Source organism: Pholis gunnellus (genome assembly GCF_910591455.1).
Source record: "Pholis gunnellus genome assembly, chromosome: 7".
NCBI classification, from domain to species: domain Eukaryota; kingdom Metazoa; phylum Chordata; class Actinopteri; order Perciformes; family Pholidae; genus Pholis; species Pholis gunnellus.
Genome location: NC_136533.1, coordinates 7,445,776 through 7,461,712, shown reverse-complemented (window position 1 = coordinate 7,461,712; position 15,937 = coordinate 7,445,776). Strand labels below are relative to the sequence as shown.

Here is a 15,937-nt window from a genome sequence, read left to right as displayed (position 1 = left end):
TCTCTCCCTCCTGAGCCACGGCAGCCCTATTTATTATGATCAGGATAAATGTGAGCAAACTGATTTGTATAACGTAACCTTGTTTGGATGCTTATTACATTCTTTGACATGACAGAGGATAGCTATACGTTTCAAACGGTATGTTTCGAGTTTAAACCATTACCAGAGAAAAGGCTTTGAGAATGTTGACTGACAGATGTTTTGGGGAAACGTAATGCTCGTGTAATATTTTTGGGGAAATGTTTGGCTGGGGTCCTCAAGTGCAAATTTTCCAAATCCAATAAAGAGCTTTAGCTGCGAGTCTGTCAGCTGTATGTCTGCCCGGCATACTCTGGCAGGGATAACATCTCTACTGCAAACTATTACTAAACTTGTATCAGGAAAACACAAAGTTTAGTTCAGTGTGGCTTTGTAGCACAAAGGCAGTAAAACTGCGGCCTGATCGGGAATAGTGTGCTATGTATTTTCTAGAGAGATTCGAAAAACTGAGCAAAATTTCTCCATTCACTTGAATGGGGTTTTTGGCGGGAAGAGAGTTAAAAAAAGACTTAACTTTGAGCCCATATTGAGGAGCCATACATTAACGTAAAAAAATGATTCAAACTTTAAAACGTAGACAAAACGCTGCACTTTATTGAGCCAAATGGGCATTTTGATAGCTAGCACAGTTTTCATTAATTCACAGATTAAGTTTCAGGAACATTTTGGGTCCGTTTCAGATTTTATAATGGGTGTGTATTGCACGGCTCGTTAAGTGTTAGAGTGATGACATCACGGTCAGAGTGGAGCAGAGCATGAAAAGTATTCTGTGATTTTTACAATCAAACTGCGCCGAGTCCCACAATTTTTACTCTTTATACACCATGTTTGGCCAAAACACTTGGAAATGTACATGTACTTAGTCTGAAAAATAATTGGTATTGTTGCATTCCTAAAAGCTAAATAGGTGTGACATGCCTACTCATGGTTGCTATGATTGGACAATCATTTTTGTCTTGAAGTTTTAATTTTTTAACTGATGTGAGCTAAAGAAAAACAATGACTTTTTACCAAAAACTTCTATGTTATTGATGTTTTTTTAGTAGTACTTTTGACTTGACTGATAACCTTTTACTGTCTTTTATGAGTTCTGGGGCTATACAAGCCTCTGAAAGAACTGCGTTTGCTTTTCTATGCCCAGTCAATACACCATGAGATGATTCATGCTGCCCTCAAAGCAGTGACCCTTCCCAGGCTGACAGAGCCACATCCAAAACTGGCTCACACAGGATCATCATTAAAGCAACGAGGTGATGGTGAGACAGACAGGTCGCGTCAGACCTCCAGATTGCTTCAAATCAGACACCTCCTGCTGCTCGCTTGCATCAAAGGCCCGCGGTAACCTAGGAGTTTGTTACCACACTGTCAAGGTCCCTTTGCGCTTTCCTAATAAGCTCTGACTTCTACTTTCACCCCACCTTCATCCACCTCTGTCGATCATTCGGTCAAGATTCTGCTTATCAAACTGCTTCCTCACTCTCTACTTACTCCTCCATCTGCGTCCTCCTTCTTCCAGTATGCCAGTAACCAACGCTCTTCCCATCTGCACAAATGCACATATGAATACAATTGCTGCCATCCATCTCCATTTAAAAATCGTTGTTTCGATTTCCACATCCTGCTGTTATTGAGGAGCCCGAGATACATCCTGCAAACATTTATCTATTAAAACTCCATTAGGCCTCGTCTCTCTGATGCCCCGTCTGCTCAGGCCGGATCTTCTGTGGCAGTGACACCACATTAAGATCCATCTGAAGAAGCCGATATTAATGATACCGTTTCATGACGTCCATTTAAACAAGCCGTTTTAAGTGCTCATGTAATGCTGCCTTGGTGGACCACACCTAGCCGATGCAAAGAAGGGATAGTGCCAGACCAAAATATGGTTCTGGCTAATTTATTGTACATTAAAGGGATGTTATTGTCCATCAAAGAGAACATATGTATAAGCTTCTTTCAACAGGCAACCAGGATGGTGAACTCTGACCTCTGACCTGCTATGTCTTCGGCAATATGTTGCAGTTCACTGTTTGTAGTATGATGAAAGGAAGTTCATTTCAGTTTATTTCAGGGTGTGTGGGTGTTTTTGGGCAAGGAGCCTGGAGAGTTGCATTAAAAGGAACTTATCTTGATGGATCAATGAAGTTAAGGAGGCCCAAGCTGGTCCAAGCTGTAGCTGAAAAAGATTCCTTTTCAACCACCTGCTTCTGGGATCAGCACACCTCCAGTAAGGCCTTGTCGTCCAAAAAACATTCCTTGTATCCAGCCGGTTCATGGATAACTTGCTGTTCAGATTTAGTTTAGTCTACCTCAACTAGTTTGAGTGTAACAGGTCCAGAAACTGAGTACTGCTTTCAGTAGCTGCCACTCTCACTCCTCTCTCTGTTCTCCTCCATGCAGCTTCTGTTAGTTGATTATTTTTTGCTTCACCCAGCTCACAGGTGTGTCTAATTTATAGCCTCACTTTCCCCACCTTCTTCTCCTGTCAGGTTGCAAAAGGGCTATTCTGTGTATTGTGTTCTGCTACAATACGTGACCAAAAAAACCTGAATCTGTGTATAATCTTAATATACTTTTTCAGTTCCCTGCCTTTTTTGGCGTGTGGCCCATTTAAAGTCAAGTAGTGTTTACTTGCAAACTTTTGTCACAGGTTGCAAGTATCTATGAGATGTGAGCAGTTTAACCAAAGAGTGATTAGCCTTTTAGATTGATTGAGTAATTATAGCAGTTTTTAAGACGTATGAAGGTCCCCCTACTATTTTACTATAAAATGTAAGATGAGAGAAAAGTCTGAAAAAATAAATGGTTTTGTTTTTTAGAGTCAGTAAACTCAATTTACTTCATATTTCTTGGTATTATATTAGTTAACATCTTCACAGGCTGTAGTCATTGATGATATTTGTATGCAAATTGGTTTTGTAGTTTTCATTAGAGCCAAGTCAGCTATCTCCCATGGAAACAGATTTATTATGTAAATAGCTAATATTTGATCCCACACCAAGCTCAACACAACTGAGAGATCGAGAGTAAATAATAAAAGTTAATTCCCCAAAACTGTAGGGAGTATATTCCACAATCACCACAGTCCACATGATTTGCAGCAGCAAGCTAAGACACGTCATCTGTGCAGCAGATAATTATTATGCATATTAAACTCGCAAAGAAATGCAATGAGTGCAGCTGAATGTAGGATTAATGACACAAGGAAACAAGGGCTCAGCAGTTAAGTTTAATTGAAATGTTGGTATGAAGAATAGTAAAGCAAGCTGTCACACAAACCCATTGCTCTCAGTTTAAATATTTCTCTAATGCTCAGATGAATATGAAATGTGTGGAGAAAATGAAACAAAAGCCATACTGAGCTCCCCATGAAGCCAATATTACCGGATTATAATTATGTGAATGAGCTGTGTGAAGTCACGCTTACAGCCCTGAAGCCACAAAATTATTTTTTCTACAACAGATCTGGCTTTCCATGAGCCCTCAAAACAACAGCAGCGTGCCACCAATAGGGAAATATACACAAAACTAACTCAGCCGCTAGGATTCATAACACTCAAACGTGTGTATTTCCCCACTGTGTAAATAGACGGTATGAAAGCATCCCAATGTAAGTGCCAACACCAACCCGAAGAAAAATAATGTCACAGTCAGTCACTTCATTAAGGTAATTTACAATTAATGCTGACACCAACACTCTCAGCTAATTTAATTACTGCAGCATAAAAGTAGAAAACAGTCGGCAAACGCAAAGATAACGTTAGATCTGAGAGAAAAATTAAACAGCCAGTCTCATAACTGATTAATAATCCCAAGCACACAAACACCAACTCAACAGAGCCAACACATTCATTTACAATATCCATGTCAGCACAAGCAGCCGGTAGTTCTCTTCATATATCCATGGAAGTGAAGCTGTTGTCAAAGTGGGAAGAGTTGGCGTCAAGATGGCCCAGTGACCGATGGCCGGGGACCAAGTAGATCACTGCCGTTGTCCGACAGCAGTTGGGAGCTCAAAAACATTTTTTGGAGTCCACAAGGCCTTCGCAAATTCCCACGATAAGGCCAATGGTAGGCTAGCTCGCTTGTGAAATGCAACATTAGCTGTAAAGGTGTTCGGCGCACGGACGTAGCTACAGTAAAAAGTTAGCTAACGAGTGGGCGTGGCACTAACGTCTCGTTTGATATATTATGAATTGCAGCTTGACAAATAAACATCTGTTTAACCACCTCCATTAGCTTTTCTATGGGAGCTTGTGGGAGGGTATCAGGGATTCATTCATATGAAAAATATCTAATAACACCATGTAATTATGACACAAGCTGAGGCATTTTTTTAAACTGCTTCTCGTTATTCATTTCACAATGCCCCCTTTCTGTCTGCTGCCTTTACTTTCCCACTACAACACAGCCTGCGACGGCTGAAATGAGGACAAACTTATAAAAACTGATTGTGTTATTTCAAAGGTTAAAGAAATTATTTTTGAGCAAATAGCTTTATGGTAATCATTATCACCAGTTCTTTTCTGGGTGGATTTTGTGTGCAATGATGTGACTTTCTGTCCATCATGGATCCATCTTCAACAGAACACGGAACACAGACCACACACAGAACACCCAGTAGGGGGTCTGTGTCCTGTTTGCTGTCCGTTTCTCTTTCAGGATGTTAATCGGCCACTGATGAACGACACCCGAGCGTGGTTTGGTCCAAGCGATGAAGGCCGCCCCTCTTCTTTGGCTGGAGCTTCTCCTCTTTGGCTGCTCTACTTCTTGGCTGACACGACTGCTGCTTTGCTTTTTTTTGTTTGGTTGTTTAGTTTAGTTGGTTTTTGTATTCCTTAAACAAATGTCTATTTATTACTTTTATCATTCAGCTGGTCTCCTTTATGTTGCAGCACTGTTGTCATTGTTAGCACTGTTAGCTGCTACACGCCGCCTCAGACATCTCTGTGATGAGAGCCGTGTGTAGGCTCTTGCATCTTTCCACCCTCTTAGACTTGTGACCTGTCCACATGTCTTCGTCTATCCTTTTTAATTTTTAGTCATCTTGTGTCTATCGTCATTTTTATGTTGAGTAATGCACAATGCATGAAATGTGCTGTACAAATACATTTAACTGCTTTTTAACACATCTCATTTGGCTTAATTATATCTCTTAAATCTTTAGGTTTAACACTCCCATGATACTGTCACCTCTGTGATAACTTATCAACCCACTTATACAGCAGCTGAGTGATGGGAGCGATGTTGCTTTGTTAGCTCTGCTCCCCTTTCAGTCCACAGAGAGATGCATCTGTTCAGTGTGACAAGCTGGGCAGACATTACTCATGTTTCCTGTGAACATTTTGGATGGACTCCAGTGGGTTTGCAGAGGGACATCATTTGTTTTCTCCAAAACTGCCAGTCAGTTTGAGAAATCCTCCGGTGTGGTCACCCAGGCTGTAAAATATACTCACAGTAGCATCAAACATGATTTAATGATTTCTAAAACATTCTCAGCCCATGCTTAAGAGGCAATATAAGTCAGTTATCTCTTTACAGTGACCGTTTTACAATTTTCGAGAAGCGGTGATGTGGAGTCCTAATGAAGGCAGAAGAAGGTGTTGTCGTTGGAGCAGAACAGGTTTAATCCCTCAGACGTTTATCTTGAAATGTATCCTTGTTTGTTCTGATGGTTTAGAAACTGATGACAGGCTAAGCTGTGACCTTTTTCCTGACATGTATACAGTGGCTGAGACATTAATCTCCCTTGACTTTCACTGTGTGTCTTTAAGAACATCGCAATTGCGTGTCAAAGCCACAAATGTTAGCCATTTATTGCAACGATAACACACATTTTATTCTTTGAAAAATATATTAGCAAGCTTCATACAGACTGTCCCTGAGCTCAAAACCCCTTTGACTCACCCTGAAATACCCAACATTTGATGAAAAAAAACATACATTTCAATTAACATTCACATACAAAACAATATGAATATTGGAAGAGTCAGATGAGGTGAAGGAAGTTACATAAAAGGCAACATGCTGAAAGATTTAATGATACATATTTATATGGACCACCTAATGAAAGAGATGACAAGCAAACATGTATGATTGGATGGGATATGTAACACCAGACAATTACAATTTGCACTTGAGAGGCCGTAAAATGCAAATTGACGGCACTTTATTGGTTGGTCATGTACTACAATGGGTTTTGCTTTTCATAAATCAATGTGCAATTTAACAAATAAATCTTGTTTACTATCACTCGGGATGTGGAGTTCAAGGGCTGTAAATTGGAAAACAGAAGATAAGCCATTTTGATTTCATAATACTTTAACTGCCCGCTGAAATGTGTCAATTTACATGTTGAATAAGAGCAACACACACCTCAGTGTCTCTTTGTATATCTGTCTGTCTCTCTCTATACAGCAGGTGTGTTTCCATCTGACTGCCACGACAATCTTATGCAAACCTTTTGAAATGTCAGGGGAAATAAAATGTGAATTTAGAGTATTTTCCATCACAGTGGTGGAAACGAATAAATTGGCTTCCTGAATGTCAACAAACACATCTGCATGAAAACTGGGAGAACTGAATAGGAAGAGTGAAAGTCGCTGTTGTTACTGTTTATAGTTCCTTTAACCTTGAGAAAAAAACTAAGAAATTCATGCTGCAATTTGCTAATAGACAAGCTAAATCCACAAAAGCTAAACCAGAGTGGCAGTGAAAATATATTTTTATTTAACAAGTCACTAATGGTAAGAATACATTTCTTTCAAACAAAGGAATTACACGTCTTTCCAACACAAAGGATAACAATTTGGATTTTCCCAGTTTTTAAATTTGCAAAAAATGCTTTGATGGTATCACATCCTTTGTCTGTCTCTCATTCTCTGAGCCTGCCTCCATCGCTGCCTGACTCGCTACATGTGCGTGAGTTGTGAACAATTCAATGGCAAAAAAAAAGAAATGACAGAACTGACAATAGCATTCACAGGCTAGAAAAAGAGGAGGTCACAGACTGTCAGCAGGAACACATGGAGGAAGCAGAGGACTAAATTCACACTGTTTATTGAGAAGTAGCAATTATAGACAATGGTTTTCTATAGCAAGAATTAAAAGTGCCATGTTTCAGCAGTGTCACACAGTGAAGGAAAGAGAGCAAGAGATAGCGGAAGAGGGAAATAACACTAGGTTACACATCCACACCACATATTAGAAACATGTATAAAAAATAGAGTCAAAGTGGACATTTGTGCCAAATTTTCAAGGAATTCCCTCCTGAGGTATCGCCTTCACGGGAATGGACTCTGGCGAAAGTAATTGATTTTGAGTTTTGATGCATAGACACCGATATCGTTGATTATGCATGACTCGTTAATCAAGCTTCATGTACTTTATTCTTTTAAATTAGCTTGAGAGCATCAGCAAAAGGTCTATGAACAGTCAACTTCACCCTTTTCATGATGTACAGCATTCGTAACAGTTTAGAGACAGACGAAACCAGAAGCTGGTCGAATGCCTCAACTTTTCTTCAGCTCTGTTTGTGTTCCTGCTTGTTGAGTTCCTCTCCTTTTTCTCATTTCTCTTTGTGCTTCTTGAACAGGGCGTACAGGACCTTCAAGGTGGCGGTGTCGTCCTGAGAGACGATATCTGTCACACAATCAGGAGACATTTAGTGCGTATTTATAATGCACCTTCAGCATCTACCGAGCCACTGATGGAGTGAGGACATGCTTTTATCAACATTAGCAGCATTAGCTAATAGCTATTCTTACAATGTATGCAAACAGGTCAGGTGGACATAAAAACAACAACATTAAATGGACATTTAATCAATACGTCCTTGGTGAGACGAGATCCCAACAAAATTGCACTCTGTTTGTAAGATGCACTAACTGAATGAATGTGACATTAAGTTCCACTCCACCACTGGCTAACCTAATTAATGCACGCGGCAAGCTCCCGCTTTTAGACCCTCAGTGCTGGGATTCCTCATTCCATCACTGTAATTATGCCAGTAATTAAAAAGACACTAAAAGTGAATTAAATTACCCACTTGCTCCTGGCTTAGATTAATTGTGCTGGTCCTAACATTAACAGTTATCGTGTTGAGGATTTGCTTCACAATTACAGGCTGGCAGGCAATATTGTGGAGAAGGCGAAGCTCTAGTGGGTGTGATTCGAGCTCAGAGAGAATACAGAGCGTCTCGTCAATAACGGATCTGCAGGGAAAGGGGGGGATCCATTTGCTATTGATTGATTCACACACTGTCAGTCGGTTGCTCTATTTTGCTCTTCTCTTTTTTTAGTTATTTGATTGCGTTTTAAATGAATTACATAAGTGGATTTAATCTTAAATCAACAAATATCTGCTATGGTGAAACATTTATCGGGCAAATGATCTGAATTTTGACCTGAATTCTTTTGTTATATTGATAGTTGTTCATGTCAAATAGCTTAACTAACATGTAAACTAATAGTAAATTCACCAAAATAGTCAGTTTACCACTTTACCGACGCTGACTTTATTAAACCAAGCAGAAAGCAATGTAGTGCTTTCACTGGTGTATGATCATTTAGATGAATGCTCACACTCTTCAGGCTACAAATCATGAGATCGTGATTTTTACGGTGGGAAATCTAATAACTGGCAGTTGCAAGTTGAAACTGACAAACACAAAAACTAACAAGGACTTTTTTTACAGTCCACAGATACAATCATAATATTTCTGGGATGTGTCTGATAACTGGGTGGTAAACAGTGCTCATGAATACAGATACCATATCTTCCTCCAGACACACACACACACACACACACACACACACACACACACACACACAGAAGATGTAGCCATAGCGTTGAGGTTAAATCCCCGTGTCTATCATCGGGCACCAGAGTGGCATCTTCCCCTTGAGATTGTCTCCCTCGCCGCGTCTCTCTAAATGAATGATGATGACCTCGGACTGAGACAATCATCCGCAGTGATCGAGACACTAGTCACATGTTCTGCAAGCAATTTCATCTTTCCCTCCAAAACACTGTCAAACCCGCACTCCACAGAGCAGCGGAGATTATCAATCAAACTATCTGGGCAATCCGCCTCCTCCTTCGCCTGATACCTGATATACGGACAGATTTGGGCGTTTCCCTGTCACACAGATAAATGCTCTCGATAGTTGATGATATCCAGATTCGTTTGACATTGCTGTCTAGGAGCTCTGCTGTTGTTCTGTCGCAATCATTTTACTGTTGTTGTTTTTTGTCCTCAGTGCCTGGCATTTTAATTTGAGTTTGTTGTGTGAGCAGTGTGTGTTATTTCCTCACCTTGTGGATCAACACTGGACACCTGAAGGCCCGTGTCATTAAGGAGATCCAAGGCTAAGGTCACGTTGTGAAGCTAGAGGTAAAAGAGATTTAAAAAACAAATGTCAAACACAAAATCCAGACGCCACATTTACATCAACAATTGTTATAAAGTTATTCATAAACTGCTCATATCTGTGATAAAAAGAGTCATAGCTTTTTTGTGGACAAGTCCTATTGCTTCAGGTAAAGTGAGATCAAAGATATCATTATAAGTGACACAGAAGTAATTATGCATCTACTTTTATCATGGGAATAGTAAAATATTCATTTGATCATATCTAATATTGTAATAGGTATAATTTTGGGTCAGGTTTCAGCACTGAAGCTCATTATCCGCCATGCTCTTGTGCGAAATTAGATTAGCTGAAAATGAGTCTGTGCATATCTTCTCCTAATTGAAATTGGTAATGTCTCTTCTGACCGGTTGATTTTAATAAATACATATGTTGCAAATTAAACTCACATCACCTGTGAGCATCTACAAATACCAAATAAGGTAAGTGTTGTATGTGCGTGTTTGACGATGCACTTCCTTTACTAATGTGTCAGGAATCATGACTGTACCATCTCAGAGTGATTGACTGGAGTCAGGTTGAAGTGATACAGCGGGACGCAGAAGCCTTCCAGCTGTCCGATCAGCAGCAGCAGAATCACACCGTCAGCGAACTAGACAGAGAACACACCGGAGACCGGAGCCCGTCCAAGGAAGGTGATATAATCAATGAGTCTTTTTTATTTTTTTTACAGGAATGCTCCAAAGGTGTTCAACTGTTTGTTTCTTTTTTTACCTGTTTGTCCATATCAGCCACCTGCAGACCCATGGACGACATATTCTGGTTCACAAAGTGTAAGATGGCCTGAAAATGGGCAAAGTTTGGCAGTTTGAAAATCCAAGTTGGTCTTATTCTGTCGACATATTCTGTATCTATCAACATGAAATCTCAAATATCATTATTTCCTAAAGTTTAATAGGCTAAATGATGATTCACATATTCAAATAATAATGAAATCATTCAAAATAATCATTATGAGCAGCCCTTTTTTAATTAGTTGATTTATCAAATAATTGGCAACTATTTTGGTCATGAATTATTCGTTGAAGTCACAGCAAAGGTCTTTGGGTTTTTGAAGAAAGCAACATGATTTCATTCCATTGAGCTTTAAAATATTTTTCACAATTTCATAACATTTTAAAGCCCAAATGATAAATCAATTAATTAAAAAAATGATTAGCAGATGAATCACTAATTAAAATAGCCGCTTTAAGCCCTATTTGAAATTGCTAATTGGTTTGAATACTTTGATCCATTCGCAAATATAATATACATGAAAAACATTGCTTTCCCATTTGATAATTTCAGGCATTCATCGTGTTTGTTTTCAGGTTTCTAAGTTAATTCCACAAACAAATCCTAGTTATTTATATCCCGTCTTTACACAACGACATTTGCTCTCTCGCTGCTGGTAGAGGTGCAACAGTTAACTTCTCCTCTCCTCGTTATACCTTCTTCACCGTGTTGACCTTGTGAGCCTCAAGCTTTAGCAGTTGCTCGATGGGATCTTCCCCTGAGTTACCAGTCAGACAGAAAACTGTGTTAAAGTAATCGTGGGCTGAAATGCTGCTTCAGTGACATTCAAAATGTCAAATCGGCTCAACCTCCGACAGCTTTGTACTCACTTTCAGTCTTGCTTTGGGAGTCTGAGCTTGCGTCCCTGTTGAAAAAGACACGCACAAATAAAACATGAGGTGTTTTTATCACAATCACAGAATTACACAGGACATAAAACGGCTCACCTCTCCTCTGTCAGGACCTCCGTCTGTACATCTGATTTGATGCCACCTCTGCTCACCTGCATGAAGATGAACCAAAACTCAGAAGCCATTACACAAGGTGTGTGTTAAAGATTTGGAGAACAAAAAAAAAAAAAAACGACTTAAGTTGAAACTCACTTCCACAACTACAACTTCAACCGACACGTTCGGAGGCAAATCCAGTTCAGGCTGGAACGCTCTCACCATGGCAACCAGCAGATGAATCGTGGCCAGAAGGTCTTTGTTGTGGATGACTGACAGGCGAAGAGCAGGGAACAAAACACACAGAGAAAATGAACACAGACAAAAATGTAATACTGAAAACTTCACGTTATAATCATGAAATCAAACCCTGTTTTTGATACTATTTATGGTCCGCATTTTTTTTCAGCGAAAGCCATTTTATGTATGTAAACAATGTAGTTTTCATTGTTAGTGGTAGAAAAATATCAAAACGTCAGTTCTTTACAGTAGCATAAGTGTTGCTGGAGTTTTGACCACTTCAGACTTTTTTCCCCCACTCCATGTTCTTTAGAAGAAGGTGAAGTGGTGGACTATAGTGGGCATGTCTTGCGTAGGCAAATATTCAATTACCTATGCAATTCCTACACACGTGGGGATCACAGGAAATTATGCAACATGTAATTATCCTCTTTCTTTATCAGCCTCATTGTTCACTCTTCTACGGCCCTATCAAACATTTCCTACGACTGCTGCTTCACATTAAAAGCATGCAACTGGTGAAACATGGGGTTGCAGGAAATGCAATGTATGTCAGAGGTGAGAGCTCACCACAATCTTTTAAAACCAAACAAGACAATGGTCATTTTTCAGTTTACGTGCTTTCAGTCTTAAGTAAAATTTCAGATGATGCAATTCACACTTAGGTGTTCAGTTGTTTATAAAATGCTCTAACCCAACGTCAGGGCAAAACAAATAATTCACTGACAGGCAATTCAAACGGAACCCCATCGTGTTTATCTCCACCAAAATCCCTCACAGTTGGTGTGAGCAAACATGGCATCCTCGAGCTAGCAACAAATCCCGATGTAATTTGAAGACGTTGCCAGAAGGGAACATTTGTTCTGTTGTTGCTTCGAGCCGAGTCAGCTGCATGACTCACGTTTGACGTTCCACTTGATCCGACTGCTGTCCTGCAGGCCCAGTCTCTTGTCCAACTCCTCCAGGATCACTCCCAGCTTGCGGATCTGAGCAAGGCTGGTCAGTGCCATCTCCTCCACAGACACGTGCACACCGGCCAACCTGGCTGTGGAAATCAGGAAATTATTATGATGAGGATGATTATTATTATTATCACAATCATAATTATTAAAATTATTTGAATTATCATCATTTTATTTATTGTTTTTATTACAATTTTATAAAAATAATAATAACGTTTTATTGTCAAGGGCTTTGTTTTGTATATTATAAATGACAAGCTTTTAGGTGAACTGCAAGGGGAAACATTTGTTAATCTTCAAATTGCGATAATGATTAACTGGAAGTACAGCGATGATGAATGACCACACTAGCCTTTCATACAAATGTGTATTAACTCACACAGCAGGTGATGAAGCACCAGTCCATCATACAGATCCTCCTCCAGACTCTGAACCACTATGTGCTCCGATTTCAAAGTGCTATTGATCCAATAAACCAGTGCCTACCAAAACACAATTCATCACACAGTCAGATACAAACACCAGACGTATCTTCTTGCATACATTTTTCTGTTTCCAATGTGTCAAATGAAAAACAGCATGAAACCTTTTTTATTCTCTTAATTGATTTTCAAAGATAATACGATCCTGAAGTAGATGAAAATGATGACAAATACAAAATACCCCCCCCCCCCCAAACAAAATAACTGGATTTTATTTGTTTGCCCTCCCGACTCCAGATATGAGACATGCCAGGCTTCTCGAGTTATTTACTCATTCACTGCCGCTTGCATGAAGCACTTGTGCTGCCATCTTTTCCAATCAAAACCTTGTTTTAAAGTCAGATCCAGCAGACTCTGCTGCCGACGACTCCTGGACGTGACTCACATAGCTGTCTCCCATCACCTCTGATAATTATGTTCATTAAAATTTCACCAATCCTTCCACCTCTCTCCCTGCGTGAGACATTATTCATGCTCTTCACTGCTCACATATACATGCAGGCTCTGTAATGTATTTCATGTGTAGCATTCATCTCCAGCCCACTCAGGAAACACTCCCTTTGTAGTCCAGGATGAGCTTTGATGCTGCAGTAAATGTTTCATCAAAGACATAGATTCAGACAAAACTCTATATGTAGATAACAGGAATTCATCTCTTACCTCCTTTAGTTTTTCTAGTTTGGGGTCTTTTAGAGACATTGGCTGAATGAGCTTCTGCTTCTCTCCTGTGTGAATATATTTACAAACTGCATTGGTCAAATTGTATTGTTTCTTATTTTACAGCCTTTTACATGCATAACCTGTGTAACAAATCTCATTGAACATGTAATCTGCATTATTTTCTATTAAATTAATCTTACATTATTGTGGCGTGATAATGCAGTTTGAAGCTGCTCTATTCAATGTCTTTTTTTTTTGTTTTAGCGGTTTGAGCTCATTGTTTTGGTTTTATGTCCCACATTTTGATGCATTCAGCCATTTTCAAAAGGAAAAGTTTTGATTAACCCATCGAACAGACCATGTTAGCAATATCTAGTGAACATAGTGAAACATTTAGATATTCAGATATTGCCCTAAGGAGGTGTTGGAGACCAAACTATAGCTCAAAAGAGGGACTCTAAATGAATGATAATGTTACTCCGTGTCTGCTGGATGTGTAAATAGGCAACAGTTTACTGACACGTTTACCACAACAACTAAAACAACACAGACTGACTTGAAATGTCTGCACATTAACTCGTTATGATAGTGTAATAATGCTGATGGTTGCTCAGTATCGGAGGAAACATTTTAAATACAACACTGTGGTTTGCAAAAATGGTGAAATGTGGTGTAAAGGATATGTAATTCATGGTAAATGACCTAAAACATACAAAACTCCTGCTATGGACTTTTCAAAGGATAGCTGATTTGAAATGTCAGCAGTCTGAATTAACCAAAGCAAGTGGTCAATTCCAAAATTACAGTCTTTTGAATATGAAATTCTCTCATTTCTTCCAGTATGGACAAGACAAATGATTACAGCCGAGTCAATTCAATTCAATTTTACAACTCTTTCAATGTACATATACATAGGTGTGAGTATTGCATCGAGACTAAATGTATTACATGAATCCTGATTGACTGACCCTGAAAAGCCTCAATGTCCACAGTGTCTTCCTCTTTGTGATACTCAAAGATAGCAGCCTCCATTGCTTCTCCTCAAAACGAGATATTCAACAGCCGTCAGCAGAACCTGCAGAGAAGAAGAGCTTGAACACAAACCACAGAAGAATGAAGAAACACTTTCTCCACCACCATGTTTGTTGGCTCAGTAAATGTCCTTGACCATAATTTGCTCAACTTCCAACTGCTGCAGCAGAGTTACTCGCTGGCCAGCAGTGGAGGAGGCTGATTGCACTGCCAGGCAGCTTACTGTTGCATGAAAATCCAAACTTCTGCTTCTTGGGTACAAAGGAAAACAATTTGTGCTCGGTGGATTTCCAGAGTTGGGTTTTAAAAGGGTTTGTTTTATCATTGAGGATGTTAAGAAGTTTCTAAAAACAAAACTGAAAAGGAAGATGTTTAGTTTCCTCACTTCCTTTTCTCTTTTACAGTGGTACGCTCAACAGTTCAAGTACAGCTCAACAGTCCCCCCCCCCCCCCCCCCCCCCCCGCAGATTTGCAGGGCTGCACCTCTCCCTTTGAACATTTTTTTGAATCACACGGTCTTGAGACAAAGCACAGCAAACACATAAAGTAACCCTGACAAAACAGACGTGACCTGGAGCGTGTCAAACTGTTGTTCCCTGGATGTGAAGAAGAGAAAAGCTACCGGTGAGAAACTTGACTTTTTCCTGTGTGTTTTAAGTGTGTGGGGCTTCCTTTTCCTGAGTTTGACAGAGACTTTCAAACAAGGTCACAAACAAAAAAGCCTTTCTGAATGAGCTTACCTTCGACACTCTTGAGAGCGACTCGACAGAATCGGAGGACTTCAGCTGAATTGAGTTCCTTAACTGATGTTTTCACGGACTGTCATAACAGCAATACAAGAGGTGGAGGGCGGCACTCGATCTCAGCAAAAGGTCTAACTGCGCTGCATTTCAAACCGTTGCTTTAAAAGAAAACAACATGTCACAGGGCCAAAAGGGAAGATAAGCACAAAAGAGAGGATGTGGCAGAGAAGAAGGTAGCACTTCCTCTTTTTGATACTGCCTTTGCACAGCGTGTTTTTTTCTTTTTAGATAAGGGCGTCTATATTCTGTGCCACGAACTGTACGAAGCTTTAATAATAAGTATGTGTCGAGAGAAAGAGAAAACAAGGAGGACTCTTGGGTGCAAATGAATTGTTTGGAAAACCACACTTCAGGAGGGCCGTGAGAAACGTGACACTCGGAGATCTGAACCACTCAGACTCGACTCACACATCTCCATCTGTGACCGGATCAATTCACTGTCGTCTGGTCTCCAGCCTTCTCCGTTCTCCAGCAAAGAACAAACAGAAAGAGAAAGAGATAGAGATAGAGACAACACAACAAAAAGCTCTGCATGCGCACCAGCCTAGTTGAAGAATAGAAAAAGG

At 39.8% G+C, this 15,937-nt stretch overlaps 1 protein-coding gene across 2 annotated transcripts; it reads right to left on the bottom strand.

The window, feature by feature from the left end:
• Positions 1-6,526: 6,526 nt before the first annotated feature.
• parvg (parvin, gamma) lies at positions 6,527-15,476 on the bottom strand. 2 transcript variants are annotated; one of them, XM_079163741.1, is made up of 13 exons: positions 15,309-15,476; positions 14,505-14,627; positions 13,537-13,601; positions 12,774-12,876; positions 12,334-12,477; positions 11,349-11,464; positions 11,193-11,248; positions 11,076-11,110; positions 10,902-10,963; positions 10,186-10,254; positions 9,962-10,063; positions 9,356-9,428; positions 6,527-7,680 (listed from the first exon to the last, which is right to left on the bottom strand). In XM_079163741.1, the coding sequence occupies exons 2-13, from the start codon at positions 14,566-14,568 to the stop codon at positions 7,607-7,609; spliced, it is 963 nt and encodes a 320-aa protein (XP_079019867.1). In that variant the 5' UTR covers positions 14,569-14,627; positions 15,309-15,476; the 3' UTR covers positions 6,527-7,606. The 2 variants fall into 2 exon arrangements, with proteins under 2 accessions (XP_079019867.1, XP_079019866.1); XM_079163740.1 differs by having other exon boundaries at positions 14,505-14,611.
• Positions 15,477-15,937: the final 461 nt, after the last annotated feature.

Coding starts and splice junctions, on each gene's coding strand:
- parvg (XM_079163741.1), bottom strand. CDS start 14,568: ATGGAGGCTGCTATCTTTGAGTATCACAAAGAGGAAGACACTGTGGAC. Junction 9,429..9,961: donor CAGTCAATCACTCTGAGATG/GTACAGTCATGA, acceptor TTTTACCTCTAG/CTTCACAACGTGACCTTAGC. Junction 7,681..9,355: donor GTCCAGTGTTGATCCACAAG/GTGAGGAAATAA, acceptor ATTGTGTGACAG/ATATCGTCTCTCAGGACGAC.